The sequence below is a fragment of the Orycteropus afer genome, unplaced genomic scaffold (assembly GCF_000298275.1).
Source record: "Orycteropus afer afer isolate SDZICR_OR568_19922 unplaced genomic scaffold, OryAfe1.0 scaffold00034, whole genome shotgun sequence".
Lineage (NCBI taxonomy): Eukaryota > Metazoa > Chordata > Mammalia > Tubulidentata > Orycteropodidae > Orycteropus > Orycteropus afer.
This window is the reverse complement of record NW_006921621.1, coordinates 17,854,732-17,874,820: the sequence shown is the minus strand read 5'-3', so window position 1 is coordinate 17,874,820 and position 20,089 is coordinate 17,854,732. Positions and strand designations below refer to the sequence as shown.

General features: G+C 44.5%; 1 protein-coding gene across 1 annotated transcript in view; it reads right to left on the bottom strand.

Moving 5' to 3' along the window:
• TREML2 (triggering receptor expressed on myeloid cells like 2) overlaps positions 1-20,089 on the bottom strand; it is a 42,878-nt gene that overhangs the window by 14,742 nt on the left and 8,047 nt on the right. Inside the window, 3 exon segments of the mRNA XM_042780336.1 lie at positions 2,417-2,492; positions 14,490-14,713; positions 16,024-16,438. Of these exon segments, the coding sequence (XP_042636270.1) occupies positions 2,417-2,492; positions 14,490-14,713; positions 16,024-16,438 (715 nt within the window).

The window sequence follows — 20,089 nt, the reverse complement described above, 5'->3', positions numbered from 1 at the left end:
AATGTTGATGGGATCTGGATTGGGATTGCATTGAATGTATAGATTGCTTTGGGTAGAACTGACATTTTCACAATGTTCAGTCTTCCTATCCACGAGCATGCCATGCTCACTTTTAAGGAGCATTCTGGATATACTTCTTTACTTCTTCCAAAACAGACTTTTTCATTCTTCTGGCAGTCCAGAATATTCAATACTCTTCATCAACACCTTAATTCAAAAGCATCAATTCTTCCTCAACTTTCCTTATTCACTGCCAACTTTACCATGCATATGAAGCAATTGAAAATACCATGGCTTGGGTCAGACACACCTTAGCCTTCAAGGTGACATCTTTACTTCTTTTGCAGCAGATTTGCCCAATGCAGTATGTCATTTGATTTCTTGACTGCTGCTTCCGTGGGTGTTGATTGTGGAACCAAGTGAAATAAAATCCCTGACAACTTCAATCTTTTCTCCATTTATCATGATGTTTTATTGGTCCAGTTGTGAGGACTTTTGTATTCTTTCTATTGAGGTGTAATCCATACTGAAGGCTGCCGTCTTTGATCTTTATCAGTAAGTGCTTCAAGTCATTTTCACTTTTGGCAAACAAGGTTGCATCATCTGCATATTGCAATTTGTTAATGAGTCTTCCTCCAATCCTGATGTCACATTCTTCTTCATGTGGTTCAGCTTCTTGGATAATTTGTACAGGATACACATTGAATAAGTATGGTGAAAGATACAACCCTGACACACACCTTTTCTATTTTAAACCATGCAAAACCAAGAAAACAAAACTCGCTGCCATTGAGTTGATTCTGATTCATAGCAACCCCCTTTGGGTTTCCGAGGTGATAAATATTTACAGAAGTAGATTGCCCAGTCTTCCTTCCACAAAGTGGCTGGTGAGTTTCAATTACCAATCTTCTGGTTAGCAGTCAAATGCCTTAGACAGTATGCCACCAGAGCTCCTTAATTAAACCATGCAATAATCCCTTACTCTATTCAAATGCCTGCCTCTTGTACTGCTTCCACATAAGTATGATTAAGTGTTCTGGAATTCCCATTTTTCACAATGTTATCCATAATTTGTTATCTTCCACACAATTGAATGCCTTTGGATAGTCAATAAAACACAGGTAAACATCTTTCTGGTATTTTTGACCCAGAAAACCAAAACCAAATTCACTGCCATCAAGTTGATTCTGACTCATAGCAAGCCCCATTGGGTTTCTGAGACTGTAAATCTTTATGGAATTAGATTGCTCCATCTTCCTTCTGCTGAGTGGCTGGTGGGCTGGAACCACTGACCTTCTGGTTAGCAGCCAAATGCCTTATTCACTGCATCACCAGAGCTCCTTTTTGATTCAGAGCAGACACTTATTACAGAAGATGTTTGGGGATTCACTGGTCAAAGAGGAGAGAGACACCTCTCAGCTCAGTTGACCAGCACCACTGGGTTTCTGGTTTAATCTCCTGAAGCAAGAAACTGTGGTTTGCAAGAGCTCAGCATTCATCATCCACAGTGATGCTGGGGAGAGAGAGGGTTGGGGAGGGCAAAGCCCAGAAGAGAAAAATCTATCACACCAGTTACAGTGGCTGGAGCCTGGAAACCACCAGACAGGGGTAGAAAAGAAGTCAGGCATGGGACAGAGTAACACAGAGTGTGCCCTTTCCCTAGAACCATGGTGACTCTGCAGTAGCTCTTCTGCTCTTACTGAAAGAGAAGGGCTGGAAGTGGCAAAGAGGTAAAAGCAGCAGCTTTGGTCACACACCTGCTCTGTACTAAGCCCTTTGAACCCATAGTCTCATTTAGTCCTCACAACAACTCTGTAAGCAGTGGCCCCCAACCACGGGTAATTTGCCCCCTGGGGGACATTGGATAATATCTGGAGATATTTTTTGTTGTCTCCAATGAACGTTGTCTCTGACAGGGGCGAGGCCAGAGGTACTACTACTGGCATCTGGGTAGAGAAGACAGATACTGCTAAACATCCATGATGCACAAGACATCCTCCCACAGGAAAGAATTTTCTAATCCCAATTATCAATAGTACCAAGGGTGAGGAACCCTGCTGTAAGGTGAGAGTGTTATTAGTTCCATTTTGCAAATGAGGAAACTGAGACTGAGAGATATAAGTGACCTAAAGTGACCTGTTTGACTCCCACTCTATCCCACAAGAGCCAGTATCTATGACAGTGTAGCTTTTTGTTGGTTTTTTTTTTTTTTTTTTTTTCTCTTCTCAGTTGCTCTCAAGAAGATTCTGACTCATGGCACCCCATGTGTGTCAGAGCAGAACTGTGCTTTATAGAGTTTTCAATGGCTGATTGTTTGGAAGTACAGGCCTTTCTTCCTGCGTAGGTGAGGGTGTTTGGTACGGGGCAAAGGGTGGGAGGAAATGGAAGGTTGGGAGGACAAGGGCAGTAGCAGTACCTGTCAGTGGCAAAGCTGGTGACAGAGGCTCGGACTGTGATCCTCACAGTGCTCCTGGTGGTGGATGGGGTTGAAACTGTAAGAGACAACAGTGAGGGGAGCACTCCCACCTGTTTGCCCCACACTTCAGGGCTTCCCACTTCCAGCCCAGCCTTGAGCAGGAGGGCGTACTGGTGGCCCTGGGCCAGGAAAGGACTCTAAAGAAGCATCAGACTCCCTGCAAATGAATGGTGACATCTTCCTGAGTGTTGTATTTCTAGCACAATGAATGTCAGAATATGTGAGAGAGGCTTTAGATTAGGTGTCACAATGTCATTGTATAAAGGGTAGATCTACAGTCTCTTCTGTTTTCATTGATTTTGAATGCACTTCTAACCTATAATACCTCCCACCATCACTTCTGTTGTCTCCCCTGGATAAATTTCTGCTTATCCAACAAAGTCCAAGTAGTATCACCACCTCTATGGAGTCTTCTAGGCAACTGATACCTCCCTTTGCTGGGCCTCCATCTAACATGTTTCTAATACACTACTTACCACTCTCTATCATAACCCTTTATTTACATGTCTGTCTTCCTGAGCAGGCTGTGGTCTCCCCCAGCACAGGACTGGATCTCAAGGCTTCCAGAGCCTAGCCCTGTGCCTTACATTGAGACAAAGCTTGGGCAGTGAATAACCAAGAAGCTGATCTGGGTCCTCTAGATGACCAATTGTCTGGGCAAGGTCAGAGCAGAGAGAACGTCTGAGAAGGTGCCATTTAAGCCCTGACCATCACAGAGAAACGTTGGCAGGCTTTGCAACTCTCCAGCCTTCGGGTGAAATACCTGAGGGCCTCAGGGTTAATGAAAACACCAAACTTCCCATTCTGCAGTTCAAGGTTTCTCAACTGTTAGGGGCAGGTCTAGGATGAGGGTTCAGGACTGCTGAACCCTAGGCTGCTACACCACCTTGCCTCACTCTCAAAGTCTTATTGTACCCTACTACCCAGGTATGTCCTTGTCTGTCCACATTCCTTGACCACACTCAGCAACCTTGTAGTTCATCCCTTTGAGAGAAGGTTGGGGGTTAGGGTCAAATGTAAGAAGGCTCAGAAATGGACCATTGAGCCAGCTGTGCTTTAAGATCATTGCCAATATACCAAGGAGGCTGTGAACAGCAACAAAAATGTTAAGAGGAATTCATGTGATATAGAAGGAAGTATCAACTAAAAGTCAATAGGCTTGAGGCTGGTGCTGGTTCTGCCATTAACCAGTGGGTGACCTTGGGCAAGGCCCTTTCTCTGTGCCCCAGTTTTTTTTTTTTTTTTTTTTGCTATAAGAGTGTTGTTATTGTTGTGTTAACTGCTGTCAAGTCGGCCTCTGACATCCCCATCATCAACAACAGATCAGACCCCTGTGATGAATAGGGTTTTCTATGGCTGATTTTCATAAGTCAATTAGCAGGCCTTTCTCCCTAGCCCCATCTCAGTCTGGAAGCTCCTCTGAAACTTGTTTAGCCTCAACACACAACCTCTACTGACAGATAGGTAGTGGTTGTATGTACATGAGGTACGTTGGCTGGGAATCGAAACTAGATCTCCTGCATGGAAGGTGAGAATTCTAGCACTGAACAACCACTGTCCCTCAACAGGAGGGTAGGAGGAAAATTTTTCTAAGGTCCTTTCCAATTCTAACATCCTGTGATTCAGAGAGTCTGAGATCCATACACGAAAAAGGAAAGAACTCACCTTGAGATACTATCAGATGGAAGTTTTTGAGAGTGTAGACAATTGACATCAAAGAATTGTAGGTTCCACAAGAATAGAATCCAGAGTCTGTTGTCCTGAGCCCAGTCATGGTGACTTTGAAGAAGCCTGATCGACGATCATCCTGGATTGAGTACCGAGATTCCTGTGCCTGGGACCTGGAGCTGGTGACTAATCGTATACACACATTTTCCGATGTTTTCTTGCACCAGGTTTTCATCTTGTTTGAATCTTCTGAGATCCGGTATGGGCATTTCAAGGAGATGGTTTCACCTTCTAGTTTCTGCAGCAACACTGGTCTCTGTTCCCAGGATTCTGAGAATGAACCCTCAGGTCAGGGGGCCTAGCTTGGCCCAACTTCCACTGCAAGGTTGTGAGATGGGGGCCACCCTTGGAAGCTCCCTTTGTGCCAACAGCCAGAATGTGCCCAGAGCTGGCCTCTGGCCACAGTACCACCCTGCCCCTCCTCTCCTTCTCCTCCTTGTAGCCCCCTTCACCCACCACCTCACTTCTCCCTCCTTCCCTCCTCTGGTGCTGTTCCTGTCCCCTTGCCCCTCACCTGAGGCTAGGAGCACCACCAGTATGAGGGCCAGCAGATGTGTGCCTTTCCAAGCCATGAATCCTCTTCTTCAGCTGGGATGGGGGCAGGAAAGCTAGAGAACAGGGAAACCCCTGAGGAGAAGGAACCAGGAGCTGTGTCAGATTCAGCCTCACAACCCCAGCGTGTCTGAGATGAAAGAGCTGAGGAAGGCAAGACCTCACCTGGGAAGGAAACAAGAGGCCTTGGCCTCTGTGTGGACCTTCTGTCTGCAGGATCTACAACTGGGTTTAGAACAACCTCAAGCCTGGGGCTGGACTGAAGATCCAGGGGACTCTGTGATTCTTCTCAGATACTCTGTGTCCAGCCTCTTCCTCATTTTTAGTTATCTCCTCATGCTGCAAAGCTGTGAAAGGCTAGTAGGAAACAATGGTGAAATAAAAATGATTGTTCCTCTCTCTCTCTCTCAACTCCATAATACCACTTCCTCCTCGGCCATAACTTTCTCTTCTCCCAAGTAAAACATGGGCTGGAAGTGGGTGTTGGCATCAGGGGGCACTGAGAAGTCTGACCAGGACCTTAAGCCCCATTGGTGTCCAAGGGTGGTCAAGCCTCATGGCCAGGCTGCCATGTGATGGCCAGTGTTGTGTTTTTTTTCTCCAAACAGTTCCATAGGGACTGGAGGGAGTATGAGAGAGGAACCACAATAGAAGTGCAGGAAGGATCCCTGGCATAAATGGGAGACAGAAAACCTGGGAGCAAAGAGTGAGCTTAGCAGGCTCACCAGAGGGGAGGGCAGAAGGGGATAGACAGGTGTAGGGTGGGAGAAGGAAGAAGAGCATCTCAGGCCCAGATAATGTCAGTAACCCCAGTTCCTAGCCACCATAATCATTCCACAAGCATTTGTTGAAAGATATTAACTAAGCATATTTTTAAAAATAAATGTCATTGATCAGATTTCTGGTAAGATGGAGGAATAGGCAGACAAGCAACACAGACCCTCTTCAACAAAGAAAAGAAAAACCAATTGACAGAGATACAGAAGATAATCCTGGAGCCCTGAGATTTGAAAGGAGCTATGCAGAAGTGGATTAGGCACCAACTAGTGGAAAAACCTGAACAGAAACAGTGAGTACAGAGACCGTCGGAGCTGCGGACTATAGTTACTCTGACAGGACCAACAGCCTGAATATTTCCAAGTGATGTTGGGACCTGAGAGTTGACCTGGGGATCAGCCCTGTCATCAAAGGCTGCAGGGATGTGGGCTGGTAGCCTGTGACTAGGAAGGGAAACAGCAAAGAGGGAGACAACCTGAGTTTTGACTTTCCGCTGTCCAGAGGGCACAGCCATTTTGATTGTTTACATGCAACAGCCATTTTGGTTATTCAATGTGACCAAGGGCACAGCCATTTGGAATGTTTATGAGCAGTGGCCATTTTGGATATGTAAAGTGACTGAGGAAGCAGCCATTTTTAATCTTTACAAGTGGCAGCCATTTTGGATTTTAAAGTGATAGCATTCTCATTTGGATTCCAGGGACCTAAGAATAGGCTCTGTTTGTCAAGGTCAGCAGGGACATATGAGAGGATGACAACAGGAAAGGAGACAGGTGGTGAGTGTATAAGTGCTGTCAGCTAGTGAATAGAGAAGCACAGCACAGTACCCTGCCTGCATAGATAACATACAAACAAAACAAAGAAAATGAAAATTGTGGGCAAGTCACTCCAACATATAATCACCAATTAAACATAAACACAAAAACGTCACAATGCCTCGGAGACAACAGAGCATCACAGTCCACACAAAGAAGCAAGATAAAGCAGGAGAAACAAGGGACCAGGATACAGACCCAAAACACATCCCTGAGGAAGATGCAGCATTGGAACTCCCTAATAAGGAATTCAAAAGAATTATATTTAGGTTTCTTCAACGAATTAAGAGACAGATGAAGGAAAACACAGAGAAAACCCTAGAACAATTTCAAAAGACAATATAAGAACAAAATGACAAAATAAATGAAAAACTAGAACTGATACAAAATCTACACACAGAAATCCAGAAGATTAGTACTAAAGCTTCAGAAATAGATAAGACATTGAATGGGCAAAGGAGTAGAATTGAATCAATGGAAGATAGAAATTAGGGAGACTGAAGGTAAATAAATACCTGAATACTTCTTTGGAAAAGGATCAATCAGAAAAAAGATAAAAACAAAATGAAGAAAGCCTAAGGTTCATGTGGGATAGCATCAAAAGGAATAACCTACAAGTAATCAGAATTCTAGAACAGGAAGAGAAAAATAAAAATACAGAGAAAATTGTTGAAGATTTGTTGAAAGAGAATTTTCCTGGTATGATGAAAGATGAGAATATATCATTCAGGAAGTCCAATGAACCTCAAACAGGATAAACCTCAAAAGAAAATCACCAAGACATATTATCATCAAACTCACTAAAACCAAAGACAAAGAAAGAATCATAAGAGTAGCATGGGGAAAAATGAAAAGTTACCTACAAGGGGCAACCAACAAGACTAAGCACAGATTTCTCAACAGAAATCATGCAGGTGAGAAGACAATGGGATGATATATATATAAAAGACTGAAAGAGAAAAATTTCCAACCAAGAATTATGTACCCAGCAAAATTGTCCCTCAAATATGATGGTGAAATTAGGGCATTTCCAGAGAAGCAGAAATTAAAGAGAATTTGTTAAAACCAGACCAATCTTACAAGAGATGCTAAAGGGAGTACTTTGGACAGAGAAGCAACAACAGCCAACAACAGCTGACCATTAACACACATGATGATATAACCCAGAAACCAACTCAGTTATGGAAGTATCCAAAGTAAAGAAACCTACAAGATTGTAAACAGGGAACCAGAGGCATCAATTGACAAATGAAGACAACTACAAACCAAAAAGAGGGAAAAAACTGTGTCGTTACAGAACTTCTAGATGGCAGGGAAGTCAAGACAACTATAAGATAGAATGGGCTGTTCTAAACTTGAGAAGAAAACTATAAATCACGGGGTAACCTCAAAGAAAAATGATAAATCTTCACATCAAAAAAGAGGACCAACATAAATATTCAGCAAATACTAAATAGCAATGAAGGAAATGATAACATGATGCATAAACCAAATAAGTTCATCATAGAAAATTATATAGAACAAAGAAATCAACACCATGAGAAAGCACGTAACAAAAATGACAGCAACAAATTCATATTTGCCAATAATTTCATATCTGACAGTAATTACAATCTTATCTCTAAGATTTATAGCAGAAGAGTGGATGACCAAACTATGGTACATACACATATGGAATGCTATGCAGCACTAAAGGATAATGTAGAGTCTACAAAACACCACGTAATATGGATGAACTTGGAGGACATTATGCTAAGAGACGTAAGTCAATAACAGAAGGACAAATATAGTATTAGTTCGTTGCTGTGGGGGGTCAAGAAATGGTTTATATATTGTGGTGGTCATGTTTTTGTGTCAACTTGGCTGGGCCTGGTTGAGTGGCTGGGCAGCTGGATGTAGTATTCCCCATGATGAGACTGATAATCAACTCCATGGTGGAATCTACCACAAGCAGCTGAGTAGCTGCCTTTGGGTATGTGGTCTGCTTCCTGTATATAAGGAGAAGCTTTGAGAAAGGTCTCTAGCCTATGGCACACTTGGACCCTGCATGTAGCCATGTCATTGCTCAGTAGCCTGCTATTGCTCTGCCGACCTTGGGACTTACAATGGACTTAAGTCAATGGCCTGCTGTGTGGTAACGTCGGGACTACACCTTTTTACTTGTCAACCTTGGGGTTTCTCAGCTCAGCAGCCAACAGCTGTCTGAATGAAGAAAAGCCTCTAGCTCCAGTAGGCTGGGAGCAGGAGGCAGAGCTGGTCCCCAAGGTTGAGGGGCTTTTACTCAGCCTCTAAAGCCTGGCACTTTGAATTTGGACTTAAAGCCTCCAAACTGTAAGAATAAACTCCTGTTTGTTAAGGCCATCCCATTTGTGGTATATTTCTTGTCAGAGCAGCACTAGGTAACCAGAATATATATGGAGGGAAACTTTCTTTGTTGGTTGCCAGGGGTGGGAGGTGAGGGGAGGGAACACTGCAAAAAAAAAAAAAAAAGAAAGAAAAAAATGCATTGACACATGTCACTTTGTTGTTGTTGTTGTTGTTTGCCGTCGAGTCAAACCCGACTCATAGCGACCCCTCCTTGGGTTTCCGAGGCAGTATCACTACAGAAGTAGGATTGCCCAACCTTCCTTCCGAGGAGTGGCTGGTGGGTTTGAACCGCCAGCCGTCTGGTTAGCAGGCAAGTGTCTTAGCCACTATGCTACCAGAGCTTCCCATGTCACTTTAGTTTTGTGTATTTCACTGTATATAAATTATATTTCAATAAAATGCATTTAAAAAAACAAATGTCATTACAATATGGTAAATGTAAATATATTGTTAGACGAGCTACAGAAAATCTATCTTCACTGGCTGTTTATAGTTAATAGGCAAGCAACAAAGGAAAGAAGACATACTGTACAAACTCAGCATTACATGTCAGTTCTGGGGAGCAAATTCCAAGATGGTGATTGATGCAGGAGGCTCAAAGCGCTGGGGTTAGCACCTTAGGAGGGAAGGGACCAGCAGGATTGAGTAGAAGTCATGGTGCATGATAAGTCAAAAGGAAGCTTAAGCCACCTTGTGAAGATTCTACAGATAAGAATTTTCAGAATGTCCCCAAATTGGCAAGGCAGTGCATAGCTTTTCTACCCAGTCAAGGGGTTCTGACCTTGGTGAGGTAGCTCTTTGCAACTGAGTCTTTGTTCAAGGCACCTGAAAGCTAAGGCCTTCTGTCCTCACTACCCTCAGCATCTGGACAAGAAGTCCATCATCCCTTAGAGTGGGAGAACAATGTGGAACAAAACTCAAAATCATAAAAAAAAAAAAAGACCTGGTTTGCTGGTCTGGTAGAGCCTGGTGAGACTCCTGAGACTATGGCCCCTAGTTAACCTTTAAGTCTGGAACTGAACTCATTCCTGTGGCTTCCAGCCAAACAATAGACAGGCAAATGGGGTAAACATTTACATCAGGTAGATACACTCTTTGGAGTGATCAATCAGTCGTGGGAGAACAGAAGGGCAGTGTTTGCACAAGAAGATAGCTGAGGGTGTGGGGGGGTGGGGACGAGAGTGCATGGGAGGGAAGGATACAGGGAAGAGGTAACTACAGGAGGAAGTGGGAAGAGAGCTGTTACATTGTGGGGAATTGCAGTCAATGTCATGAAACAAAATGTGGATAAGCTGCTGTATAGAAAATGAATTTGCTCTGCAAACTTTCACCTAAATCACAGTAAAAATTTAAAAAAAAAAAAATTACAACCAAGAAAACCCTATGGAGCAGTTCTACTTGGTAACATAGGGGCCATCCTATACTGAGTTGGAATCCACTCAACCACAGTGGGTTAATGGTTTAGCTTTAGGAAGATATGGAGATAAAGTTATCCCAAACTTAATTCTTTCAATGAATTTTATCTTAGAAAAATGTCAAAAAAAAAAAATCAATCACTTTAGTGAAGGTGAGCTTATTGACATAAATGAGACAAGTGGTTGTAACAAAAAGGATACATCAAGATATCCTAGAAGTAATGCTGGTGAACAATTTCACATTAAATAAATTTGTGGAGATATTTTACAACATTGAAAGTGAAAAAAGGATAAAATTTTGAACACTGATCCAGACTTCAAAAGGTATATGACAATATGCTAGTTGTTGTTGTTGTTATTTGCCATCGAGTCGGCCCCGACTCATAGCGACCCCTCCTTGGATTTCCGAGGCAGTATCACTACGGAAGTAGAAATGTCCAACCTTCCTTCCGAGGAGTGGCTGGTGGGTTTGAACCGCCAGCCTTCTGGTTAGCAGTCAAGTGCTTTAGGCACTATGCTACCAGAGCTCTACTTGCTCCATATCACAAATTATATGATGAAAAGATAACCACTATTTGCACTACTTCTGATAAGATTTTATAAAGAAATAAAACAAAATTTAGAAAAGTATTTAATTCTTTAAAAAAGAAGTCCATCATCCCTGAGTCAATCAACCACCCCAAGCAGCTAAGCACATAACCCACCACACTCCTGTTGGTCCAGAGTAAAAGATGCTGTTTGCAGCCATTTAGGAGAATGGTAAACATCATGCTCATTGGCTGACCCACGTGGAAGTGTGCGTGTCCCATGGGTGTGAGGTCTGCTTGTCCTGCCCCACATGACCGTGTGTACATCCTGTCACCTAAGAAAGTGATTATGGGAAGGGCTTCAGAGCTCACCTCCATCCTCCTTTGCCATGGAGAAAACAGGTTCAGAGAAGTCACACAAAGATGAGGAACTGAGCTGAGAATCTGAGCCCAGACCTTGATTTCAAGGGCATTGCCTTACCCACCCCTGGCCCTCCTTACAATGTTGTTGTTGTTGTTATGTGCCGTCGAGTCGGCCCCGACTCATAGTGACCCCTCCTTGGGTTTCCGAGGCAGTATCACTACGGAAGTAGGATTGCCCAACCTTCCTTCCGAGGAGTGGCCGGTGGGTTTGAACCGCCAGCCTTCTGGTTAGCAGTCAAGTGCTTTAGCCACTATGCTACTCTCCTTACAATAGGGCTTTCTAAAAGGGGCTGCAGTTATAAAAGCGGACTAAACGTGAGTTCCTGCCCGGTGAGCAATTAGGCCGAATTAGTTCACACACACGGAGTGATTGTTGTTGTTGTTGTTATGTGCTGTCAAGTCGGACCCGACTCATAGCAACCCCTCCTTCGGTTTCTGAGGCAGTATCACTATGGAAGTAGATTGCCCAACCTTCCTTCCGAGGAGTGATTAAGAGGAGAGAAAATTATTTACTGCAAAGCAGCAATGCAAGAAGACAGGGGCCAGTACCCAAATCTGACTCCCTGAGTTAGGGTTGAGGCACAGTTTTTGTACAGTTCAGGAAAGGGGCTTACACATATTCATAAAAAATTCAGCAATTTGGGTGTAAATTAGGTGGGGATTGGCTGAGGCTTCCTTCCCCTCGATTTATAGGGATGTGGATTTTTCTTTCAGTGCGTTGACGCATGGGATGGGTTACACGGACTTCCTCACATCAGCTGATTCGGGCTTAGGTACAGGGTGAAATGTCAGTTCCCAGCGTCTTCATTCCAGTTTGTTTCACTGGGAATGTCTGCAGGCCAAAACTGATCTGAGGCAGTTTTAACCAATTTCAAATTAGCATGGGTTGTTTCTGAAACACAGCTTTAAGGAAATGCATTATCATGCCTATTCATTTGTTTTTAACTAGGGTGGGGGGTGATTATAAAAAGGGTGGGGAATTGAGCTTCCATTTAACTCAGCTTTTAAGGAAAGGTGTTATCATGCTTGTTTATCTGTCTCCAACCAGGGTGGGAGATAGTCATAGAAAGAATGGGAAATTGAACTATAATTCAACTCGGCTTCAGTTGTGGACCTCCAACATTGATGCAGAGAGAAAGAAACATGGGAAGAGAGAAGACAAATCAGGAGAATAGGATCCCAAGGGACTAAATGTAGCATGTGGAAAACAGAATACTAGAACTGGAAATGAATTTGAAGAACAATATTGAGGCATTTACTTATTTGCACAATTCTCACGTTATTTTATTTTACCCTGACAACAATCTTGAGAGGTAGGAATTATTGTACCCTTTCACAGAGAGGAAAAATGAAGCCCAGATAGGGTTAGAGACTTCCTCAGGGTCACACAGTAACAGATGCATCACTGGATCCCAGTCCCTGGCCCACTTCAGGATTCTCCCACTGGACATCTCGCCCAAAGGCAACACAGGCTGCCCAAGATGCAGCCAGAGGATCACAACAAAGTGGAGCGTCCCTGCTTAGCTAAGTACCCCCTCCAAGCTACATACAAAGGTGATGGCCACGCCCTCCTGATGGGGAGGATGGCTCCTCCGTAGGTTGTTTGCTGGTGGAGACAGGTCTCACCGTGTGTGTGTGTGTGTGTGTGTGTGTGTGTGTGTGTGTGTGTGTCCTGGGACCAGATCTGTTATTCCCTCAATTTACTTCTTCCCTCTACTGCCCTCTCCTGGACAGAGGGAAGAAATGCCTTCTCTCTGCTATTCCCAGGACCCCTTCCTCAGGCCACACTTCCATCCTGGAATAGTCCCTGCCGGCTACCCACCGAGGCCCCGACTGGGTCATTCTTCCAGCCATGATGTCCACTCTCCCATCTGGGAGCTCCCTGACCCAGGCCTGGTAGTAGAAATGTCATCTCTATTCCAGGTGCTTGTTCAGTTGCTCAGGCTGGGGAGCACCACTCTCCAGTGGAAGAACCCTGTCCATATTCTCCAGCCTTCACCACTGAACATTGGACCAGTGGTCTGGGCATTAGATGTAGAGTATAAGCCATGGGTCGGTGGTGCAGCAGACAGATTTCTCTCCATTGGGCCTTATATCAGAGGCTACTTGGACTCCATTCTCCCTGCCCTCCAGGCTGTGGCTCGCTCTTAGTTGTCTCTGTTGTGTCAAAAGTGGGTCCTCCCTCCCCAGGTGACAGTGAACCCACAGATGGGGAGGACATGCACTCTTTCTTCCCACCAATGTCTGCAAGGTGAAACACCCCCCCACCACACACACACACACACACACACACACAGATCCAGGATCTCAGGTGCCCCTTGGTTTGGGCTCTGCTGAGGGTCTCAGTCCCCTCCAGGAGCTCAAACCTGGATCCCAGGTGTGGAAATTGGGTAAGAGTGAGCCCCAAATTCAGCCTCTGCATCCCAGTCTGGGAAGGTGCTGGCCCTGCACCTTGGGGGTTTTCCCAGGAGGGGCCATGAGCAGGTGGCAACAGTGGGAGGGTGGGCTTCCAGGAGATGAGAGACAGTCAGCCCCAGGCAGGTGAGAGCACAGAGTACACATGGCCCAGGGAGAGGCCTGGACAGCTCTGGGATCCCTTGCTGCCAGTGCCTAGTCTGTTCTGTCTCCAGGGCAGGGCTTATAGCATCCCTGCTTTAGGGGCTTATAGTCCCAACGCTTTCTTCCCTAAGCTTACAGAGCAGCTGGAGGGGGGACTTATGACACAGTGGTTCCAGGTGGCAAGAGGGCAGCTCTAACTATCCACCTTTCCCTCCCCTTAGATTGATAGTAAGGGGTTCTTGGGCAGATGGAGCTCAGAGTCTACCTGCAAAACTGAACTCTCAGGTTTCTCTGCTGTCCAGCTAGGGCTGGGGTCTGCATCTCTGAGCAGGATCCTCTGGGTGGCTTTTCCCAGGACTTCCTGCCTGAGCCCTGCTCTGGTCCCCTCCCAGATTCCTGGCAGCCCAGGAAAGCACTCAAAGCCCAGGAGAGTTCACCATGGAGCAGGCTAGGCTTCTGGCCCTAGGCACAGGCAGACTGCAGTGTGTTTCTGGGAATGCCTAGTTTCAGCATCACACACGTCTTCATGCCCTAGCCTCACTCCAGTCCAGATGGGTCCTTATCTTCACTCCTCCTCTGGACTCCTGAGGCCCCTCTGGAAGAAGTGCCCCCTCTCCACAGTTAGGTGGTCTCAGACCAAGTCAGCTTCCATGGGGGCTCTGGTCTGGGTGTGTCCCTCCAGGCTCTAGCAGGACCATCATACAAGCTGTAGCCTATGGGACAGGGAGAGAAATAAAAAAGGACAGTCTCCTGTTCAAAGTTCCCAGTGCTCCTGGTCCAGCCCTATGGCTTCTGCCAGGCCATCTCTTGGGACTGTTCCTGCGTGCCTTCCCTCCTCCCTTCTGGGTACCCTCATGGTCCTCGACTGGACACAAGTTGAGGGATACATTGTTTGGGAACTCGATGTCACAGATACATTGTGTCAAGCCCCAGTGCTCTGCACTCCAGCTTGGAGGGGAACTCTACTCACTGCCCATGTGTCTCCTCTTCCAAAGTCCATAGATGACCACCAGCACAGGGATGGGGAGAAAAGCCAGCACTACTGCAAGCACAGTGAGATCAGAGTTCTGGTGCCTGAGGAGATGGGAGAATGGCAGGAGGTGAGCCTCAGCCCCTCCCTGACCTGATCTATGCCACCCAGAATATCAGACACCCTGATAGCATTTGCCTCCTAGGGGAGATGGCCTCTCTTTCCTGGGACCCAGCTGTGGAGGAAGGAAATGAGGCTCTCAGAGCTCAGAGGAAGAAGTCAGTCAGAAATGACCCAGGGACAATTCCAGAGAGTCTTCGGAGCAAAGGCCTTTCTTGTCCTCATAGTCCCCTGGCAGAGGAGAGCACCTCTCCACCTCAGCTGCTCCCCTCCATTATGCCCTCTAATCTGCTCATGGGTGAGAACAAGTATTCTAGAGACCCCTGTTTGTGGTTGAAGAAATCAAGGTCCTTATTCTCCTCACTGGTACTGAGGCTACCTCTTCCCACCTCTGGCCTCTGTAGTGAATGCTGTGAGTGCTCTCCCCGCATCCTCTTGCCCGTATCACTTTATCACTTCAGCACACACTGCTCCCCTGTACCTCCTTTTGTGTTTGGCTTGAGGTCTTTCCCTTGTCATTGGAGCTCTCTTTGCTACCCACATAGCAGGTAGTCCTCCACCAATGACCAACAAGAGTTGGTGTGTCAATACCCAAGCTCCCTTGTCCTTTAGGGGTAACACCTCTGAGGTGGTATTCAACACTAGATCCCAGAGTTTCCTAAATGGGATTTGGCTTATCTTGCCCACAGTTGTGACAGCTGGATTAAACACTCTGTTGGCTGCCTCCTGTCTCACTTCTCCACCCTCTTTCCAGTGTTCTCCCCTCCCATGTAAGCAACATACACACAAATCGTTGCCTCAGGATCTGTTTCTGGGCGAACCGAAATTAAAGTATCTCCTAGTGGTACAAACAGTTAACACACTAGGCTACTAACCAAAGGCCTGGTGGTTAGAGTCTACCCAAAGACACCTTGGAAGAAATGCCTGGCCACTGAAAACCCAGTTATACTCTGACACACATGGGGTTGCCATGAATCAGAAAATTCAAAGGTAAGTAGTTCATTTCCCATTTCTTCAGTCTGATCCTGGTCCTCTCCCCTCTCCATTCCCAGAGTCTTCAAGGTGATCCCATTTGCTGCCTTCATGTCCTCCTCCATCCCTTACGTCACACTCTCCATCCCACCTTCCCATTTCCTACCTCTCATCCTCCCTCCCATTCAGCAACAGCCCCAGGTGAGTTTCTGGGGAGTGAAGGGCAGGTCTGATATAAGATTTGCACCTTGTGGTCTATTCAAGCACCAAGAGTTATTGCCATATCTGGGAAAGGGTCATCCAGCCCCAGACCCCCCAGTACCTGATGGGGGATAATTTGTTGAGAACAGATTTGCTGGTGTGACATATTCTTGTGGTGGGTGATCTGGTGCTTGGGGACCCAGACTTGGTGGAGATGGGTGCTGGGCCAGGAGAGGATGCCTGGGCACTGATGGTAGACTCAGTCACTGTCCGGGACATTATGGTCCTCCTGCGCACCATGGTGGTGGTGCTTCTGGTGAAGCTGTGGCCTGCCATGGAGGTTGGTCTAATGGTCCGTGGGGCAGTGGAGGGAAAGAGCCTGGTCAAGGTGAGGAGTCCAGGTGTGAGCAGGGTCATGTCCATGGTGAATGGTGCATCAGGGCTAGAGGTGGGGGCTTGGCCAGTTGCTAAAATGATTTCACTCTTGAGAATGTTGGACAGATGCATCAGAGGAGTGTTTCTCTCAGTTGTGGGAGCTGAAAGACCAGAGAGGAGGGAACATTAGACTGACTTAGGGCCTCAGTGCTGGAAGTAGTTGTCTGGATGCCAGGGTAGAGGCATCCCTTGTTGAACTTAGGCCTAGGATTCTGCTCTGCTGAGTGACCAAGTATGTGTTTGTCCTGAAGGTGATGCCAGGAAGAAGAATCCACAGTAAAAGCAAAACCCAACTAAACCCACTGCCATCAAATTAGTCTCAACTCATAATGACCCTATAGGACAAAGTAGAGCTGCCCTATAGGGTTTCCTAGGCTGTAAATCTTTATGGTCACCATTTATCTGTCAGTTTGTCATATGGTGGTGGCCTGTGTGTTCCTGGGATACACATATACCTGCATAGACTAAAGCTTTCAGGACCTTCATTTGCTGGTGGGACTTGACTCAAAATGAGGAGAAATAGCTGCAAACATTCATTAATAAACATAATGTGTAATGTATGAAATATGAATCTAGGAATCTTGGAAGTTGTCAAAAATGAAATGGAATGCATAAAGATCAATATCTTAGACATTTATGAACTGAAATACACTGTTGTTGTTATGTGCCATCGAGTCGGCCCCGACTCATAGCAACCCCTCCTTGGGTTTCTGAGGCAATATCACTACAGAAGTAGGATTGCCCAACCTTCCTTCTGAGGAGTGGCTGGTGGGTTTGAACCGCAAGCCTTCTGGCTAGCAGTCAAGTGCCTTAGGCACTATGCTACCAGAGCTCCTGAAATACACTAGTATTGGCTATTTTGAATCAATCATATGCTCCATTATGCCGTGAATGACAAATTGAAGAGGAATGGTGTCATATTCATTATCAAAAAGAACGTTTCAAGATCTATCCTGAAGTACAATGCTGTCAGTGATAAGATAATATCCATACACCTACAAGGAAGATCAGTTAATACCACTATCATTCACATTTAAGCACCAACCACTAAAGCCAAAGATGAAGAAATTGAAGACTTTTACCAACTTCTGCAGTCTGAAATTGACCAAAGACCAGACAAGTTGTGGGATGACATTGAAAACACCACATATGAAGAAAACAAAAGGTCATTTAAAAGACAGGAAAGAAAAGAAAGACCAAAATGAATGTCAGGTGAGACTCTGAAACTTGCTCTTGGACAGAGAATAGCTAAAGCAAATGGAGGAAATGAAATAAAAGAACAGAACAGAAGATTTCAAACAGCAACTCTGAAAGACAAAGTAAAGTATTATAACGAAATGTGCAAAGACCTGGAGTTAGAAAACCAAAAGGGAAGAACATGCTCGGCATTTCTCAAGCTGAAAGAACTGAAGAAAAAATTAAGCCTCAAGTTGTGATAATGAAAGATGTAGTACGAATTAAAAGAAGACAGAAGGAATGCAAAGGGTTACTATACCAAAAAGAATTGATCAATGTTCAACTATTTCAGGGAATAAGATATGATCAAGAACCAATGGTACTGAAGGAAGAGGTCCAAGCTGCATTGAAGGAATTTGCAAAAAACAAGGCTCCAAGAATTGATAGAATACCCACTGAGATGTTTCAATAAACAGATGCTGTGCTGGAGTTGCTCACTCGTTTATGCCAAGAAATTTGGAAGACAGTTATCTGGCCAACAGACTGGAAGAGATTCATATTTGTGCCCACTCCAAAGGAATAAAATCCAACAAAATGTAGAAATTATTGAACAGTATCATTAATGTCACATGAAAGTAAAATTTTGCAGAAGACAATTCAAAAGTGGTTGCAGCAGTGTATTGACAGGGAGTTGCTGGAAATTCAAGACAGATTCAGAAGAGAACACATGGAATGAGGGATATCATTGCCAGTGTCAGATGGATCTTGGCTCAAAGCAAGAAAGATGTTTACCTGTGTTTTATTGACCATGCCAAGGCATGCAATTGTGTGGATCATAACAAATTATGGATGACACTGCAAAGAATGGGAATTCCAGAACACTTAATTGTGCTCATAAGGAACCTGTACATAGACCAGGAGACTGTCATTCAAATAGAACAAGAAGATACTGACTAGTTTAAAATCAGGAACTGTGTATGTCAGGGTTTTATCCTTTCACCATATTTATTCAATCTGTATGCTGAGCAAATAATCTGAGAAGCTGAACTATATGAAGATGAATGTAGCATCAGGATAGGAGGAAGACTTGTTAATAACCTGTGATATGCAGATGACACAACCTTGCTAGCTGAAAGTGAAGAGGAGTTGAAGCATTTACTGATGAAGATCAAAGACTATAGCCTTCAATATGAATTATATCAATTGATGGTGAGCCCATGTGTGTAGAATTGTGTGCTCCATACGGTTTTCAATGGATGATTTTTCAGAAGTAAACCCCCAGGCCTTTCTTCCAATGCACCTTTTGATGTATCTGAAGTCCAGCCTTTCAGTTAGCAGTCGAGCTCTTTAACCTCCAAAGAAGGAAGAGACTTTCACAATTTCTTTAGCCTCTCCTGTCGGGCCATTCCTGACATTCCCCTCTCTGTCTCCATCTCTCTCTTGTCACTTTGGAGATGCACCTCATTGCTGTGGGTCAAAGAGATTTCTATAAATATAATATTGAGTAGAGACTTCCCAATTGCTCCATGATTGGTGACTAGATTCCTGTCAGTTTGTTGTACTGTGGTGGCTTGTGTGTTGCTGAGAGGCTGGAGGCTATGCCACCAGTATTTCAAATACCAGCAGGGTCACCCATGGTGGACAGGTTTCAGTGAAGCTTCCAGATGAAGATAGATTGGAAAGAAGGACAGGGCTAGTCATTTCTGAAAAAACTGGGCACTAAACACCATATGAACAGTAGTGAAACATTGATATATTACCAGAGAACTGTATGAAAAGCTGTGAAATGTTGTCTCATATAGTGCATGAAGATGAGCCCCTCAGGTCGAAAGACACTCAAAATACTACCAGGGAAGAACTGTCTCCCCAAAGTAGAGTTGATCTTTATGACATGGGTAGAGTAAATCTTTCAGGATCTTCATTTGTTGATGTGCATGACTCAAAATGGGAAGAAACAGCTGCAAGCATTCATTAATAATCGGAACATGGAACATATGAAGTATGAATCTAGGAAATTTGGAAGTTGTTAAAAACAAAATGGAATAGATAAAGATCAATATCCTAGGCATTAGTGAGCTGAAATGACCTGGTGTTGGCCATTTTGAATCAGATAATCATAAATTCTGCTATTTGGTAATGATAAATTGAAGCAGAATGGTGTCATATTCATTGCCAAAAAGAACATCTCAAGGTCAATCTTGCAGTACAGTGCTGTCAGTGATAGGATAATATCCATATGCCTACAAGGAAGACCAGTTAATACTGCCATTATTGAAATTTATGCACCAAGTACTAAAGCCAAAAATGAAGAAATTGAAGATTTTTACCAATTTCTGCAGTCTGAAATTGATCAAACATTCTTTCAGGATGTACTGATAAATATTAGTGATTGGAATGTGAAAATTGGAAACAAAGAACTTTATCAGTAGTTGGGAAACATGGCCTTGATGATAGAAATGATACTGGAGATTGCATCACAGAATTTTTCAAAACCAATGACTTATTCATCACAAATACATTTTTCAACAACATAAATGGTGGCGAAACATGTGAACCTTGCCAGATGGAATACACAA